Source organism: Rhopilema esculentum, chromosome 14 (genome assembly GCF_057945365.1).
Source record: "Rhopilema esculentum isolate cy_ngs chromosome 14, ASM5794536v1, whole genome shotgun sequence".
Taxonomy (NCBI): domain Eukaryota; kingdom Metazoa; phylum Cnidaria; class Scyphozoa; order Rhizostomeae; family Rhizostomatidae; genus Rhopilema; species Rhopilema esculentum.
In genome coordinates, this window is record NC_142828.1 from 1,904,166 (window position 1) to 1,922,936 (window position 18,771).

At 36.5% G+C, this 18,771-nt stretch overlaps 3 protein-coding genes across 4 annotated transcripts; 1 reads left to right on the top strand and 2 right to left on the bottom strand.

Moving 5' to 3' along the window:
• Positions 1-444: 444 nt before the first annotated feature.
• LOC135695877 (uncharacterized) lies at positions 445-4,892 on the bottom strand. Its single transcript, XM_065215072.2, has 2 exons — positions 4,732-4,892; positions 445-1,898 (listed from the first exon to the last, which is right to left on the bottom strand). Exons 1-2 carry the CDS (start codon positions 4,773-4,775, stop codon positions 521-523), a joined length of 1,422 nt encoding a protein of 473 aa, XP_065071144.2. The 5' UTR covers positions 4,776-4,892; the 3' UTR covers positions 445-520.
• Positions 4,893-6,932: 2,040 nt separating this feature from the next.
• On the top strand, positions 6,933-18,100 carry LOC135695882 (small ribosomal subunit protein bS18m). Of its 2 annotated transcripts, XM_065215087.2 has the most exons (7): positions 6,933-6,983; positions 14,121-14,205; positions 14,838-14,917; positions 16,301-16,375; positions 16,628-16,694; positions 17,274-17,333; positions 17,693-18,100. In XM_065215087.2, the coding sequence occupies exons 3-7, from the start codon at positions 14,891-14,893 to the stop codon at positions 17,749-17,751; spliced, it is 288 nt and encodes a 95-aa protein (XP_065071159.1). In that variant the 5' UTR covers positions 6,933-6,983; positions 14,121-14,205; positions 14,838-14,890; the 3' UTR covers positions 17,752-18,100. The 2 variants fall into 2 exon arrangements, with proteins under 2 accessions (XP_065071159.1, XP_065071158.2); XM_065215086.2 differs by lacking the exon at positions 6,933-6,983 and having other exon boundaries at positions 13,957-14,205.
• LOC135695870 (importin-13) lies at positions 9,747-13,945 on the bottom strand. The gene is made up of 2 exons (XM_065215064.2): positions 12,475-13,945; positions 9,747-11,546 (listed from the first exon to the last, which is right to left on the bottom strand). Exons 1-2 carry the CDS (start codon positions 13,796-13,798, stop codon positions 10,066-10,068), a joined length of 2,805 nt encoding a protein of 934 aa, XP_065071136.2. The 5' UTR covers positions 13,799-13,945; the 3' UTR covers positions 9,747-10,065.
• Positions 18,101-18,771: the final 671 nt, after the last annotated feature.

Here is an 18,771-nt window from a genome sequence, read left to right on the forward strand (position 1 = left end):
AAGGAATCGTTTAAACGCTTACTGTTCGAATACCATGAAAGTTTTTATCTCATAGAGACGAGGACTCTGACGGAGACAGGGATACTGATATTCCTTGACTTGACATTCATCTTTTTTCATCGCATTTTTTTGTCATTTGTCATTTGACAAACTTTTCATCTTGTATTGAACGCCGCATCCAAAATTTAGAGTGTATAATAAACGCCGCGGGGCTCTTTAGAGGAAATACGGTATATTTATTTCGTCGTTCAGAATGTAAGCTAGGGCATACTAGTTCACAACAAGTTACTTAAAAGAGATTTGGGATGTTCGCTTTGTACAATTTGTATTTGCGGGACTAAAATGGACTCAGCCAAGCTGGGTTTTCAAAGAATGCAGACAGGGTATAGATTTGTGTTACCCCCATCTGAATCCGCAAGAATCTATTTCAAATAACGATATTAATCGGCAACTTTATGTACAGATTATAAATAAACAAATTTAAGCAATTAAAAATTGCTGATGCATTTTGTTACGAAAATCATGCAAGAGCAACTGTTTCCACAATTTCACCCATCCCCATGGCATTAGGAGGGTAGAAATATTGATGTCCGTTATTGTCCTTGGCGAATTTGTAACCATCCGTCGAGGCATGCAACTCTGCAGGGTGAAGATCCCTTGCTGGACAAGGGGGTAACCTCTTTTTTCTGTAATCATCATTGTAATTGGTTGAAAATTCTTGATCTCCAGATATTTGAATTCCACTGGCCTTTGGCGCACAGATATCGGGCTTTTTTGCTTGTTCGCCCCTAAAGTCACTGTGGTGCGTGGTCTGTCCGTAAAATGGGACTGTAGGAGGGCGATAGCCTGCTCTTGGTTTCAGTGTCTCTCGTTGACTGTACCCCCAGGGCTTGTAAGTTTCGTTGTGTGTTGTTGAGCCATCAAAGTCTCCCGGCGCCACACGAACAGTTTCTGGGCGTGCGCTCTTCGCTTTCGACACATGTTTACCTTGGTAATCGTGCCGAAATGTAGTTGTTTGTTCAAAAGATTCGACAGGAGGTTTCCACGCCACTTGGGGCTTCCATGCATCCATTGGTTCAACTGCCCATTTCTTGAAGGTATTTTTGTATGTTGTGTCACCCTCGAATGGCTTCTGTGATGAGAAGGCTGCCAAAGAAGGCTTGCAAGTTTCAGCAGGAAGACCGTCGGGCCAGGTAAATGCATGTTGATTTGTTGTTTTGTGATCGAAAGGGCCTGGGTGACGAATGTCCTTTTGGAAGGGCTTGGCCGACTTTTCAGGATGGCCGTCCTTTCTGTCAAAATCTAAGCGATGAGTTGTTTCACTTGACATTGCTCCTGTCCCACTTTTTAAAGATGGCTCGGGGGGCTTCACTGTTTCTCTTGCAAGTTTCCCAAAATATCCAGGATAATCATGCTGCGCCGTAGTGCAGTGGTCAAACTTCGCACTTGACCTCCGAATGCCTTGATTTGCGGGTCGAACACTCTCTGTCTTAGGAATGTCCCAGGCTTTGTATGTTTGATTGTGAACTGTACTTCCATCAAAAGGACAGCCACTTGCAACTGGCTTAACGTTGGGCCTTGCCAACTTTGGTTTTTCAGCCTGCTTTTTAAGATAATCAGTTCGATAGGTCGATGACGTGTTCATTTCTCCAGTTGGTTTAACGTAGGCTGCCTGGCCGGGTTTACTTGGCGGTTTGTATTGGTGAGGTACATAAATCTCTTTGTACGTTGTGTTGTTGTTAAATGGGTCCTTGCTAAGCTTCGTACGATTGTCAGGCCTGATTGGTTTAGCCCTGCCAGAGAGTGGATATTCCCTGTACGTATCATGATATTCTGTCAACAAACATCGTGTGGAGTCGGCTGGAACTGATCGTGGACGATGCACACAGTGGTGTCGTCTGTAATGCAAAAGTTTGTACGTTTACTTAAACTTCAAGCAGCACCGTTTAAACATGCTTAGAGGTATGAAATAAAAGCAAACAGAAGCGCAAATTTCCCAGGTAGTTATAAAATTCTAAGTTTAAGACAGAAATAGTTAAGTTTGGCCACATGCAGGAAGTTGTGGGGGGGGGGGGGGGGAGTCAAGTATCCATCTCATTCAGCCTGTGCTCTCGGAACTTTTTTCATTATTTCGGGTGAACAATGAAATATATTTCTGCTTTTTTGAAGATTTTTATATCAACAGGTGGTCGAAAGGCGGCTTTGAATTCTGCAGTTTTAGTCACAAAATGTTGAGAGATAAACAGCCTAAGTAGTCTTATGCAGAAAAACACTGCCTTTACAGCGTCAATAAGCGACACTAAGGTGGAAACACCCTTTTATTAGCATGCAGTTAAGTCCCACTCCCAACTTAAGGGACTAAAAATTTTGATTCCACAGTGCCACTTGTTACACACCGTAGGTAAAATCAAGGGTTCATGCATCCTTTAACTGGAAGCTGACAAGTAGGGGTTTTTTTAAAGGAGGGGAGGTTATCTGGAAATAAAGAGTTCTGAATAGCTTAATATTAAAAGATAACATACAATTTCCATGTAATCTTTCTAAGTATAAAGTCATATAGCTAAGGACCCTTTTAGAGAAAATATGTTTTGTTCTTGCAATAAAATATCAGATAGCTCAATGATTTAAGGTCAGATCCACTGATGTTATCCCATTAAGTGGCACTACTCTTTTAGACACACAGGTGTGAAGGAAGGAGAAGCAGGCAGGCACCGTGGAGCAGGGGGGGCTGGGGGGATTTAGCCCCCCCCCCACTTTTTGCAAGAAATGCCAAATATTAAGTAATAAACTAACAGTAAAGGTTTTTTTCATACGGTTTTAGCCCCCCCACTTTTTTTAGACCCCCCACTTTTCTCAACGCTCCGCAGTGCCTGGCAGGGGGTGTAGAATATATTTGCATCCCCCAATTTTTTGCAAACCTAAGAACATAGGTACATAATGTTTTCGCAAACCCCTGTAATCAGCCTTTTCCAACCCCCCCTCCCCTTCTCCAAATAATATGTCACATACACTCAATGCTTTCCACATGGAGTTTCACTATTCCATCTGTTTCGATACTAAGAAGCAAATATCTGCCTCACAAATGTGTCCTTACAAGGTTCCTATTGTTTTTTGTAAGGCGTTTTCTAAATTAGATGGAGCTAGTGTTGAGAACAAAGGTACCTAATATAACTTTTAATATTGTTTACCTAAATAGGTAAACAAATGCTCTGTTGTAGCTTGACTGTTTATGTTAAATTTTCAATTGTTTGACAATAAAGGAAATCACGTAATTGATTCAAATAAAGCAATCTGGTTATAGATAAACAATGTTGATGAAAGTGATTTAAAAGAATTTAAGAAACCCCCCTGCTTTAAAGAAAGCTCATTTGTCATTATGCCACAATGTAGCAGGTCAAAAGCAAAGATGCTGGTGGCATGAATTATATATTCCTTCTCTGAGGTGAGGTTCAGACTCTTAATATGCATTTTGAGGAATATCTCATCAGACTTAAACAGATCAGACCTGAGAATATGACTTTTCATTTGAAACTTCTAATGGTGGGTTTTAAAAAACAGACGATGAGGACAATAGAAGTATGGAAGAACAAAAAGTCATAAAAAGCTGTAATAACTAGAGACCAAGGAAGCAGGTATAACTTTGAAGGACACATTTAGAGGGATGGTTTCCAAGGTCACCAAAAACTCTTGAAACAAGGGCATGAGACAATTAAAAAATAATCTGAAAGGGGCATTTTACCCTTCCTGAAAGGGTACTCCTGAAAGGGCATTATGCACCTCGTGCTCCCCTCTTTTCATGTCTCTAGTTAGAACTAATCAAAGTTGTTTGCAAAAATAAATATATATTTAATTTAGAAAGAATCAAATAAAAATACCCTAGCAACAAGAGTCAAGATTAGTCACTCATTTGATCTCCCCTGTAAATCAATTTTGAACAAATATATCTTGTGATTTCATGGATGTATGAGACAAAGATGCTCAGAGGGGTGCAGCTTCCTGATCAGATAAGCTTATAGCTCCATTCGAGCAGTCTTGTCGCGATGAAACAATTGTATTCGGGTAAGAGCCACACTGAGCACCCCTTAACATTTTGCATCCACTACGACCATGCCATATTCTAGAAACAGTCAATCAGGTTGGAATGGGACCTTCAGGCAGCCAAACACGTTTGTCAGGGGTCGTGAGTAAAAAGAAAAACTATAGATGCATGATAAAATAGCTATAAATTAGGCAGCCAAGGGAGAGGAACTTGTCCGCTTTTGTATATTGTTGTTAAGATATGGGAAGGGCAATGGGTACGGAGGAAGTTTATGGACTCGAAAAATCTACGTGATATGCGATTTAAAGAGCACAAAAGTACGTTTTGAGTTAGAAAAAGGTGAAAAACGGGAATATTGACCAGAGTAATAACTTAAAAGTGCTAAGGCTTTGTTTGGATTTAGCGTGTTTATGGTAATAGCAAGCGCACCCATCCTTAAGCTCCAATATCATTCATAATTCTTACGATGTCTCTTAAACAACAATCCAATTATAAAAGATAACATATTCCTTTATTCATACCTATCAATGCTCTTATTGCTACCGACCAGCTTTCCTCTATTTTGAGATATACCGTGAATAAAATATTAATGATGCCGGGCCTACCTACTCTGACTTTGAGTACTCGCAAGCAGTGATCGTTTTAACGATTTAAAAACTGTAATGCTTAAATGATTACCAATTTTTACTTACCCGCAGTTGCATATCTGACAAATACACAGAACGTTTTTAACCATTTTCTTTCTCTACACTGTTTCAAACAACTGCGTTGAACATTGGCAAACACAAATGGGCGACATGAAGAACAGCCTCACTCGATACAGGTTGTTTTTTGTTGTCAAGGAAACACTAAGCAACAACAACGTCGCCATGACCACACTTTACCTGTGTCAGGATTCCATAAATTATCGATAGATTTGAAAAGCTAAGGCTCTTTAAAGGATTTTAATGATAACATCAGGTGCATAACAAATTTCAGGGCGTAATATTTGTGGAACTGGTTTATTTTCTGGTTGCCATTCTCAGTTTGTTGGTATACAGTTTACTTAGGCCAAGCAGGGGATGATGAAGAAGTATATTCCCCTCCAAAAAGTATTCGAACGGAAGATAATGCTGCCACTGTGCCGGGTAAAGTTGTTGAAAACAAGAAGAAAAGTTAATTGCTTATATTCATAGGACAATAGAATCTCTTCAAAATCTCAAGCAATCATAAAACACGTTTCAAATTACATAAATTTTTTAATTTAAATCAAAAATTCATTTTAGTAATGGAATAACTTCAATATTTGGTGGGGTACTTATTCATGAGAAAAAAGGACAGCATTGGGCCGGCCAGGAAATGAGCTCTGCGAATTTTCAATGCAATGGAGAGGAATAATGGAACAAATGTCAATTTATCAACTTATTGCTGCTTGGTCTTCGGAGGCAATCGATTCTTTGAAACATAGAAGCCATTTTTTCTGGCACTTTCGGGAAGGTTTTCTTGGGCGACGCCATTAGGCCTAACACAACCTTAGACCATTACTGAAATTCCTTCCTTTCTTTACATTTGGTTGAAAGGACCTCTGATTGCTTTATTCTCCAGTTCCTTTCCGGATTGAGAAGCCTCCAGAATCATTTTTTGAAACTAAATCTACAATCGTTTCAGGGCCCGCGCCACTGATCCCAAACTGGGGGCACCAGCAATGTAGAGAAAGCTTCCTCTTCCCCTCTTTAGCCTCAATTGTGGCAATCGCTTAACTTACGTTGTTTTATTTGCGGGCTTTGGTTCAATGTATTCGTTGTAATCTGTATATTTGTTTATTTAAAAAGGTTTATTTGTATAAATACATTTTAGCTAATTTTAGTCTTTGATTTAGCGAAAGAGTGGGTAGGCCATTACCCCCCTGCCCCTGTGGTGCGGGCCCTGCGTTAAATAAGACATTATCGCTGTTTGGGAAGAGTGATTCACCCCTCGACACCAAATATCTTTTTCATATTTTCATATACAATAAATCAATGTTTCTACAACACTGTTGTGCTTTGGAATGATTTAAAATTAAGTTTTTTAACTTCAACATTTTACTTTGCCGATAATATTTTTTCTGGCTTTGTCAAAAAAGGAAATAGAATTGAAAAGATTTGAATCTGTGACAAGCACTTCACCCAAAGAGAAATCAGCATCACCCATATAGTCTTTTGTGAGAGCTCTGTAATAGACACTGCATAGATGGAACTTAGGAAGGATCTTTAAGACATTCGAGTGATAAGGGAGCCCGCCGTATGTATATTTCACTGGCTAAATTTGTTGTCAGCTAAACCCTTCATCCATATTGAATTTGTATTTGTTGCTACCTAGCATCCGAAGGTAACTTTCAGGACACTGAGAAGCTATTCTTATCGAACAGTGTCCTGGACCTTCCTCTCGATGTGACCACACCTCATGATTCCTAGGCCTGGAATTACAGAGAGCGAACGCTCGGGTCTGTAGTCAGCGCCTCTAATGATCATGTGTTGTATTCTTTTTATATCAGAGTAATTTGTGTAATTTGGGGTTTTACTCAATGGTTTTAAAAACTTTAATTTTGGCCATGAAAAAGTCATTTGGTAAAAGAGCGATTTTTCGCAGCAAAAGGGGTGTGGTCTAAAAAGCAATTTTAGATCATCCACACCACATGTCAGTCGGCATCCCTACTTTTCACAATGCTTTTTCTTTGATGGACATCAGTTCTTCAAAGACTTTGTACACTAAATTTTGGATTATAATACACGAAGACTTCAACGAATTCGATTATTTTAGATATTTACATAGCACGTTGGTTTATGAGGCTTATGAGGAAGCTGAAATTTGAAAATTGATGTAAAAGAAATCTAGAACTCATTTTTGCTTTTTTTGTGTTTCTTTCAGGGTACATACATGCAGTACTGTGAAGAGTTGATACATAAACGTTTTCTTGATTATAAAGGTAAAGAATATATACATACGCATTTTCGGGTATTTTTAAAAAAAACACATTTTCGGGTATATGCTATTGCTAAATCGTTATTGATTTATTTAGCCAAGTGAAAATTTTGAGAAATTCAATGACATCAAAAAAATTTTCTTGAATTGCTGCTTTCAACTTGGTTCACAGTATTCACACCAACTATATCCAATGTTAATTGATAAGATGCAGTGGCAGTTTGATGGTACATGCGACAAAAGTGTGTAACAACAAAGAGCAGCAAGAAAGCAAGAAAGTGGAGGAAAGCAAAAATAGAGAACGATCCATTTTCAGAGGCAGACGATGTCCTAAAATTATTCACAAATTGAAAATTGCACCGCGCAAAGAAGTACGTCACAACAAAGAAACCCAAGCGCCTGGGAAAAAAATGTTCTGCCGTAAAGGATCACTGCTAATGCTTTGGGGCTTTTGCTAGTCAATAACGTTTTTTGAGACAAATTCACAATATCTAGCGGTAAAATAGTTGAAGTGTTAGGTGAAAAAGCCTCGAAATCTCCAGTAATAAATAACAGGTGACACCAAAAAGAGAAGAAACCTGGCAACAAGTTTGGTTAATTGGTCATTCAAGTGTACCACTCAAGTGGTCATCCATTGCTCTTGACAATTATATAGTTACAAGTGGTTACAGATCAATACGAAGATCTCAGGAGCGAAACTTCACTATTTTCATTAGGGGGGTATAAAGCTTCGATAGCCGACGAAAGGGCGTGTCATGCTTGATGAAAGGGCGTGCCATGCCGGAACATCATTTTTAGGGCACATCGTCTCAAAGGTTGAAATCATCGGGGACCCCGAGAGAGGGCCAATAAGTATGATAAGCCTTAAGACTCAGGCTGTTTTTCAAAGCCAGAAAAATATGCCTCTGGTTTTTTGGTGTTGGCTATAAACATTTGTTTCCGAAAAGCAAGCATTTGTAAGGCCTGTCTTTTCTATAAAAGAAAAGTAGTCTTCACTTTCTAAATCTCATAGCTATAAAGAGAGCAATCTAAAAAGGAGATTGAAGTAGAGTCTCAATTTGATCACAGTGGAAGAACAAAACACATTTGGAATTTTTGGAATTTAGAAACAGCTACACAGACTACAATGTTTCAACAAAAATAGTAATCCCATAAAAGAGCACCAGTTTAATTTTCTGAGCTTGATTTTCAACTTTCAGTTACTCCGTAAGGAAATTAAACATTTTAGACACCCAAACACAAAGTAAGTATCTATGATTCACTATAACAAAATCCCCACAGCTCGTGCAAAGAAAACCTTTTTTATTGGAAATATTTTACAGGTATATCTATCATAAAAAAAGCTCAATCTTCGCGTTTTCGTAATCATGGATTTCGTAATTGTTCAGAAATATAAGAAACTCGAATTTTTTTGCATTTCTTATCTTAACTACAATTCCTTGATAATTGTTCTATAATTTCCTGCATGAACTGTCAGCTTAAAACTTTCTGTCACTTGTAACAGCTATTTAGATTTTCTTTAGCTAACAAAACGGCCTTTTTGGGATAGGGTGCAATGCTTTCGGACCGTAAGTGTAAAATCTTAAGAGAATTTCGGGACACAACTCCTTAAGAATGTATGACGAAGGTTACATACAATTGGAAAAGAAAATGTTGTTTGATTTCTCAGGTGGCTGCCCATTGTTTTCCGTCTCATTCAGTACAAACCAAACATACTACAGTTTGACAATTCCCTCTCCCAGGCCCCCGGTTCCGACGGGCCTGCTGGCACACATTGCTAGAAGCAAAAAATTGTCGCACCACCAGCGACTGTGTGGAAGATCACAGGGAGCAAGATAATATCAGCTGTCACACCAAGTCCATGCTTTACTTTCGTTTTGAAGTAATGTTTCCAAAGTTTTGGCTTTTTGATCATTTTTTGGACTCTGTGCTTTTAATTTGGGTAACAAGCTCACTACCAGACTTTCACTATTTTTCACTATTTTTCACTATTTAGATTGGCTATTTTTCTTCCCCATATCGGGTCAGTGCAAATAGCTCCTTGGATTGTAAAAATTCGAAGAGAGAAAACGGACATTCTCGGCCTACATACCAACGTTAGGTTTTTAAGACTCTCGTTGCCATACGCTTTATCTTGAAATAAAATTGCGTCAAAATGAAACATGGCTAAAAATATTTACACTCTTTTTTTTTATAAGAACAATTTTATAAGAACACAAGCCTCAAAATTGGTCAAAAGTTAAGAACAAATTGAGAACAAGCTGAGGCTGAGCTTCTGCAAAATGCAATTTTGAACAACGTTTTTTCTGCAAAATGCAATTTTGAACAACGTTTTTTCTCAAAATCGAGGATTTTTAGCAATGTGTGGGTGCTTTTTCGTCGAATATTCAAACCTTTCGGCAAATGAAGGTTGTCTCACTCACTTTGTTGGCAAATGAGGCCTGAACACCTCCCTAGAGCGAAGAAGCTAGCACTCACACTACTTACACCCTATTAGATTAAGAAAAAATTAAGAACAATCTAGCCTCAGATTTTTGAAAAAATTCAGAACAGTCAGCCTGAACTTAAATTTACTGGTTCTTATAAAAAAAGAGTGTATAACCTCAACATGACGTTTTCCATTTTTCTTCTTTACTTTCTAAATCAATAACTTAAAGGATTTTTATTTGTATACGCTGATATCAAATACATGATACTTAAAGTCCTGAGCTAAAATCATACTAAAAGTAAGAGCATAGCAGAATTACATTCAAGCAATAAACAAAACAATTTTTGATCATTGATAAAAAAAGACTTGCATTGAAAATTTAAATATACGAAAATTTTTCTAGATCTTAAGTAGCTGTAAAAATATTTCCTGCAAGTGGCTAGAATTTCATTATCCTAGAAGCAGGGTTACAGACATGTTTTTGACAAAATAAAAATAAAACTATTGAAAAATCGCGTTGTCATCATATGACAGTCATGAAATCACGAAACATATTTATCCATTACACTGTCAAAACTGCAGGTTTCATTGTTGATTCAAATTATGTTTGGTTCAGTTGACTTGTCATCCCTAAGAAGCATCCGGCATGGATTCATACCTAGGAAACATACAGCATTCCATGCAAGCCTCTACAAATTAAAGAAAATTCCCGAACAATTTCCTTCAATGCTCTTTTATTCACCTTTTCTCGCAAAACAGCTTTTTGAAAATTCTTCTTCTGTGATAAATCAACAATCGGGGATGGAAATCCATCCTGACTGAGACATGATTGCAACCAAAGGGATGTCTTTGTGATGAAATGCCGATTTAGTACAAGCAAAATATCTGCAAATAAATCAACAGATGTACGAGGTGACTGACCAGCTATACTTAGCAGTACACGACTGACAAGGTCCTGTCCAAAAAGATCAAGCATTTCAGTTGCACACTTTTCAGAAGCAGCTGCTGTTATGTAGGAAACGAAAAAATTGCAAGAAGCTTTGATCGTAGGTGACTCTTGGAAACCCAGTGCTTGGAGGGCATGTTGAATCACCTTAACATGCATTTGGTGATCTTTGAATAATAGACATGGAGCACTCTTCACAGCCCTATTCAACAAGACAAGGAAGCCTTGAATCAAATCAGGGTCTTTGCCAGCAACTTTGCTTTCTAGCAGAAGAACACTCTCTTGCACAAGCCTTTGAAAAAATGATTGAAGCATATCACTGCTCTCTTTCACATTGCCTAACATACCTATGATGGTTGATGAGACCTCCAAAACAGTGGCTGTTGGCACTGCAGCAAACATTCCAAAAATAACAAGAGACGTTTGTGGGAGAACAGCATAGAAAGGGTCCCTGATTGTGTCAACTGCTTTGTTGACTGCATTCATCACATCCTGAACCAGCATCTCTGACATTGATTCTGCTGGCATTGACTGAATAGCTTGAATAAAACCAGTAAACACAGGTATTAGGGAATGATAACCAGAGCTTGATTCATTGTCTGAATCACATGATCTGAAGTACGCTGAGTAGCATTGGATCCAATGATGAACAAGCTTATTTGCTGATGGGTCAATCAAAGAGAACTTGATTGCTGACTGCAACATTTCAAGCAAGAAAGATGTCATCAAGTTTTGTTGCTCCTCTTTCAACTTCACAGGAAGCCCAGCTAACACATATCCAATGCATTCAATACATCTAATCTGCTCCTTTTCTTTCAGTCTTTTTGATTTCAAAATGCTCAAGCAAGTGTTCACGATATCTAGACTGACATTTTGTGGGAATGAAAAAGAACTTTCTCTACAAATGTCCCTAAGTGACAAAGTACAGGCTGTACTTAGTTGGTTTTCAGAAATTCCATTCTGCAAAATGGGGAGAATAAAACTCAGCTGATCTGGATGCGAGGATAACCATTCAGAGAATGAGCCAATCATGTAGACTGCAGATTCTAGAACTTTAGGATGCGTGGGAAGCAAAGGAAGCAATGAAATGACTGTTTGCAAGTACATTGGGTCATCACTGTCTGTATATTCTGATGTTCCTTGAAACAAATACAGAACAGCTTCTACTTCTTGCCACCTGACTGACTTTTCACCTAAGAATAATAATAACAAAATGATATTTCATTTTCAAATGATTTTTCAACAGCCAACAACGCATATCATTTTATCTCAGTTTTTGATAAATACTGTGTAAACATTAAAGACAATGAGATAAACAAACTGAGAGAGAATTTAGATAACATAAAAATTTGACCATTTCCATTAACTGAGAATATTTTTGAACAAAATAAGTTCTACAAAAATATTATAGCTTTGAAAGCAGATTCCAAAACACCTAAATGAAAAGATGACCATGCCTGCCCAGTGATTTTGAAATTTTTATCACTATGGATGTTGACCAATTGCCAAATGACATTTTAACTTGACATTCTAGCTTTTGCTAATATGCTGTGGCTTCTTCTTTTCAGAACTGTTTTTGCCTGATGCTTGCTGGAACATGCTGTTTTAACCTTTTGATTAATCACTGATGAGTGTGTCCTAAAGACCCAGCTTCACATACTTTTAACATTTTTCATTGGTAGGGAGGCAATCCTTTTGAATGGTTAGGAGATAACTTTAATAGTACAGGATTTTCTAACTTCATGTCAACATAACAATAGACAAACTATGGGACATATGGATAAAATAAAACAAAGCTTGAAAAAATTGCCATGGATTTTCCTTCAGTCAAAATCCATTCTAGTTATAGTTTCTGGCCATCCTAAAGATACCACATTTCCAAATTTTTCTTGTTTCCAACCATGGTGGCAGCCTTTTCTAAACCCTTTCAAACTTTGATATCCGAACCCCTCCACTTTCAAATATGTTTCCCTGGCCCTGGTACTGCTGAACAAGTTTAACAACTATGTAGAATAATTGAAGGACATGCCATAAATACTGTGTGTACATCCATTTGACAAGACAATTAACAACAGCTGATATATAAGGGAAAAAGTGCAAGAATTACACCAAAAAACATACCTGATAGAAGGTATTTTAATAGCTCTGTTAGACTTTGTAAACATCGTTCTCTCAGTAGGCTGCAAATGTAGGTAACTGTATCTTGAATATCCTGTCGATAACAGCGTAGCATTTCTTTTTCATCAGATGTGAAGCTTTCATATATATTTTCATCAGGAAACTGCACTTTTTGAAATAAAATTTGAATAAGAGCTACAAAAGCTTCTCTTAGACAGAAATGGTAATTAGTGATGGTATCAGTGTTAATTGTGAGTAGCTCGTCCTGAAAAGTATACCAAAATGTGAATGTAAGTTCACTGCAGGTTTCATCAACAGGATAATTTCCAACAATACCAGTGCATTTCAAAATGAGGTTTACAAGTTGAAGGCAGTGCTTTTGTTGATCATCTGTAGCTGCTTGTCTCAAAAGATTTGCATGAGTTTCACCAACAGATGTCAGGATTTTGCAAATACTCTTAGCATTATCCAGATCATTTTCTGTTAGGGCTTTCATAAGTAGATTTTCAAATCCATCCAAATTTTCTAGAAAAGCATATACACTGTTCTCTTGTTTAAAGCTTGTTGGGTGACTAAGCAATTCAACAAGAACAGATGATGATTCTTCAATATGATTTTCATCATTTAACATGTTCAAAAGACTTGGTATCAAGCTTTGGCAATCTGCAATTGACGCCCCAAACTGGACCCAAGGGTGCAAACATTTCACAGCTGCTGAATGAAATGTGACCAAATTACGTGATTCAAATATCCCTTTCAGCATTTGCAATACCTTAGGAATTAAATCATTAAGTTGCTGCCTAACAGCTGTTCTTTGAAACCCATTTATCGCTGATGTTGAAAATTCTTCAGGCAAAACTGTTAAATATTCCAACACAACTGGGTGCACATCACTAGATGACATTGCCAGTTTTTTTTGCAAGTCATTTATGCTTTCTTCGCAACCATTTGGCAATGGTTCAGGTACCACATGCAAAATGTAAGCAGCTAAAACAGCACAGAGCTTTGAAAAAACCATTTTTGTGCCACTGGCAAACAAACAAATATACTTTATAATTTCATCTTTTAGAGGTATGTAATCATCTTCAGACAACTCTTTCCAAAATTTTGATATTTTATAATGAAGCATGCTGGCTCCAAAGTATTGGCTTTCTACGTTCTCTGTTAACCCTAACAGCTTCCAGCATATTTGCCATGCTTCTTTGGACTGCTGTACTTCAAGCAAACACTTATGTGCAGCTTCCCTTGCTGTCGGATTTGATCCATGATAAAATGTTTCCAAGGCTTCCACCGTTTTCGAAACAGACATCTTAAGGTTTTCTGCCATTTTCTTCCTTGATTATCTGGCTATCCTTTGCTACAAGTTAATAGAAGGTCATTTCTCGAACCCTTCAACTACTTTACAATATATAATTTCAAGCTTTCAAGTTAGTCCTTTAGTCCGAACTTCTTTGGAGGGAAAATCTCGTTTTCAAATAGGGGCTGAAACATAAGGGCTTTCGACCTGATCATATGTTAGGTGCTTTTTTTGGACAGCCGTGGAGTGGTTTAGTTTTTGGAGAGAAGAAAAATAGTTCAAAATGATCCTAAATCAATTTTCAAGAAAAATTAAAAGCTGCAGTAAAATTCTTCCAACAATTTATTCGCAGGGAGGCTCCCTATGCGTGCTAAGTGTAAAGACGAATCTGATACCAAATTCAATTTGCACTTCAAGACAATTTCATCTCTGGCCAGGTAAATTAAACCATTAATTTGCTGGCTAACAGCGCTTCTTTAAAACCAAATAGTAGCTGATTTGAAAAAATGTTCTTAAATGTTCGTAACAGATTAAGTACCTCTGTAAACAGGTTTATTGACAGTACAGAACCCAGATACATGGTGGGGCAGCGCCAGCCTAGGGCCGGAGGGGATGAACCAAAAACTTTTAGGTCACACCCTTCTTCTGTCGGAAAACCCCCCTTTTACCAAGCCGGGACACCAGTTTAACCAATAGGGAATGGCAATGACCAATGTTTGGTCACTTAAGGACAGTTTCAAAATCATAAGATTGCATCACAAAAATACATTGCCAAAAAATTTCCCCAGCACTTCTGACGAAATACAAAATTGATTCTGCAAAATACTGGGGGGATATGCCCCCAGTGGCGCTGCTACTGTCCAGATATCAAAAGAATTAAGATTTCGAAATAAATATATGTGCTTAGCAGGCTAATTTCATTGAAGAGAATGACCTTCATGACTTGAAGCTGCTCTCTGAAAACAAGATCTTGAAAATTGGCTTTGAAGAACTGTGTTATGGCTGGCTTTTCTTACGTTAACTTGATTACTTGGTCATATTAATATCATATATTTTGTTTTTTTTACAGCTTGCTTCAAATACCATGATCTGAAGAAAAAGAAAACATTAGTAAAGCAAAGGATGGATATGTTAAAAGCCAGACTGAATGTAAGATGTCCCAACAATAATCCTTTGATAAAAAATTAACTGTCAATTTTGTTGGTATCTTGGTTATATTCAACTGAACTTGGATCTGACTAAAATTATTTCTGGATAAGAATACAGACAAGATTTTATTTTCCATAGAAGATCATCTTTATTGATGGAAGATCATTCTGACCAAGGCAATTGCAAATCCAGGCTAATCACTGTTGATCAAATGTCATTTTAGGATTAGTATCCAGTGCAGAAATGTGATATAATTCAGGAGCATCCAGTTCCTTTTTTACACAAATAAGGTTGTTCCACTTTAGTGCCCTTAAATTGAAAGATTAAAAGAGAGATTCAGAGCAAATCAGGCACATAAAGTCATAAAGATTGCACAGTGTAGAACTTTCTAGTTCCAGAAAGGTATTAAGTGGAGAGTTCCAAAATAGCATCATTTTAATGTTTTTAAGGTAGAATTTTATTGAAATTTGAAAAGGAAAGTTAGCTTTAAAGGGATTTTTTGTGATTTAAGAAAACAGTCTTCACTTAAATTTGTTTATACCCATGGTAGATTATTAATAAGATTGAAATTAGACACCTTTCTTCTTCGAGAGTGAAAGCTCTATTGAGTATTAAAATTTATACTTCTTTGTGTACAAATCAAAATTTACCAAGCACTTAAATCTGCAATGATTCCAAAGTTGTGGCTAGACCAATATCTTGTGTTTCCCTGTGGCATTTGAAATCTCTATTTAAAGTACTTTGGAAGTAAATTTTTATTCAAATATATAGACTTTATTTACATTTTACTAGATAGGTGCAGAATTCTTTTAGTATGAAACATGCTTATGTGAGTTGAAAGAATAAAACAGCACCTTTTTGCGACCAATACTTTTTCAGCACAAGAAAGTTGGGGATTGAGCTGTTTAGTGAATTTTTAAAATATAAGGTTTCAAATTGTAGATCTGACAGCCTCAGCTGGGAATAATCCATTTAAGAAATGATCAAAGAAGAGATATAGATTAGAATTAAATGAGATAATTTTGCTATAAATCAAAGTCAAAGTGAGGTTTAGAAATGACATGTTCTAATGATTGTGTTCACATTAGGCTATAGTCACTTTAATGTCACCTCAAAAGCAGTGATTTGACTAACAATTATCAGAGCACTTCATGCCAGATATCTACCAGGTAATGTGAGCAGAATGCTATCTGATATAAAATTCAAAAAAGCTAATATGTATAGTGGGAATGGAGCTATAGTTGGGAATGTGATACCCCAGTGTAGCCACAAGGAGGCCCAAAGACCTTAATCAGTCAATTTTATAATAACAGACCTTGGAAAAGTTGTAAATTTGTTGAACATATGCAGGTGAAATTTATAGATCTTTTTATTCTGTTGCAGAGACTTGATAAAGAAGACAGGCCTACTGGTTGCATTCTGTGTCCCATGAGAAATGATGTCGAAATTGACTACAAGGTTCTATAACTTTTAAATAAAAACTTTTAATATAACAAATGGTTGCTGCCTTTGTTCAACTTTCTTTGGAAAGGTGAAGACAAATATTTTTGAGAATATTATAAATTTATCATGTATTGAGTCAAAAGTTTAGCATATCAAGAAGTATTCACATCTGTGGAATATTGAAGCATTCAAAGACAATTGTATGTAAAATTCTATGTGTAAAATCACTAGAGACTTTTTATTAACATCTTTTATTGCTTTTTACAGAATACCAGACTATTGTCACAATTTATATCTCCGCACACTGGAAGAATATATGGGAAAGCAATAACAGGTAATGTGCCTTTTGAGTTTGTATGTTTTTGGATTATTTTTCATTTGTTTATAGCAGCAGGCCATGCTCTAAGCAAAATGAAGGTGCTCCATAAAAAGAGCCCCCTAGAAACTCTAGGCGCTCTATTTCGTACCTTTAAATAAAATATCCTTGAGAGCATCCTTCAAGAGCTTTGGAAGATCGAGAGCTTCATATCAAAAGCTTTGGAAGAGTGTTAAATAAGAAATTCAATGGTGATACCAAAAAGCACCATAATAGGAAATAACAAAACATGCAGCAAACACTATGTTAATACAAATATAGAAATATAGGAAAATGCATGGCTTTAATTAGCTTTGTTTCCCTTTTTATGCTTTTCATTCTATAAGACACACTAGAACATCTACTACTCGCGAAAGCAAATGAAAACTGAAAAGCAATGTGGTAATTTGGACGGAAATGTGATCTCTGATTTGCACTCTAGTCTAATTTTCTTAACTTCTAAACTTTTTTATGATTAAAGTTATGTTTCCTCATAAAAAGAGTAAAACTTTGCAAATTTTATAATCATTCTTTAGATTTTAGCTTTTTGTTTTTCAGGTCTATGTGATAAAAAACAGAGGGAAATTTCAAAAGCTATCAGAAGATCACGGATGTTAGGTGAGTAATTTACTAAATAAAACTGTTGCAAATTATAAACAATGCCCAATAGAATCAGTTGAGTAGTGAAATTAACCCACTTTCTGATTAAGCATTGGAAAGTATATTTCTAGTGTCAAAAAATGTTTATCAATCTCTCTTTAAGTACACCTAGCAATATGTTCTAACAAACTCATCAGCCTTTTTTCATAATTAATTTTTTTGGAATAAACTGTACAGTCCAATCTGAAAAAATGAGTATCCTATTGCAGGATATTACTGTATCATAATAATAATAAGATAATCTTTCTTTGAGTTCACTTTTGCTAGATAACTTGAAATTTGTATTATTTTTTAGCAATATTCACATTGCGTTCCAGGTTTTCTTCCAGTCACAATGAAATACTTTGAGTATCACAACGATCCAAAGCTATTCTAAGATGTCCAAGAAAGAAATTTAAAATTCTGAGGTAAAAACTTTGTTGCGAAAACATATTGTGATACTTATCATATGAAATGTGCTGTGTACATAATAAAGGGATCTGCAATTCGGACACAACAACTTTTGTAGTTAAACTTGTCTTGTCAACATGTGAAATGAATAAACTAAGGAAAGAAGAAGACACAAGATTCCTGGAAGAGTGACATTTATGATAGAAAAATTAATCTTTTTCACTGCATTTTCAAAATGGAAATGATACAGATATATACATATCATTATATTGTGTATGCTTAACTGTGATAAAGGTATCTCTTTGATCTTAACCATGATTCAGTGATCAAGGCCATATTTCTTCCTATAATTCTTCTTTATCTTAATTGTGAGTTTCCCATGCTTCAGAATTCTACACCTCAATTCAATAGGCAGTCCCTCTCTACTCTGGTAACTTCCAGAGGCAACTTTTCTTTTTTAAAGAGTGAATCTTACTTATTTTGATCCTAAATTTAAGATGGAAATTTGAAGCTTTTCTTTAGTTGGCTTCTCACTTGAAGGTAGCAAATTTCCCTGATTGTTTTGAGTGTAACCTTGTCAAATGATTTCTTGTTCATATTGTACAATAACTGTACACAGTGCACTGATTTCTCGTTGCTATGCGCCTTAGTGAATTCTTGAATGTATTGGATAATGCAGTAATATTTTGCAGTGGTTTTGTCTCTAGGCAAAGTTTTGTGTTATTTCTACGCTTTCAAGACAGTTGAAAAATGTATATGGTAATTGTGATTAATCCGCTGCGATTTATTGCGATTAAAGAACAGCTAAGCATCCTGCCACAATTAAGTCACCTTTGCTTCGGTATAAGATGCAAGCTCATATTTAGCTCATCCCCTTTTGCTGACCTTTAAATCGTGTATTGTATTACATTTGCGATTGGTGTTTTCTCAAAATTTGGAAAACACGTCAAAGTTTCCAAGTCAGCTCAAAACACTAATGCAAACCATCGAAAAGTCAGTTACGATA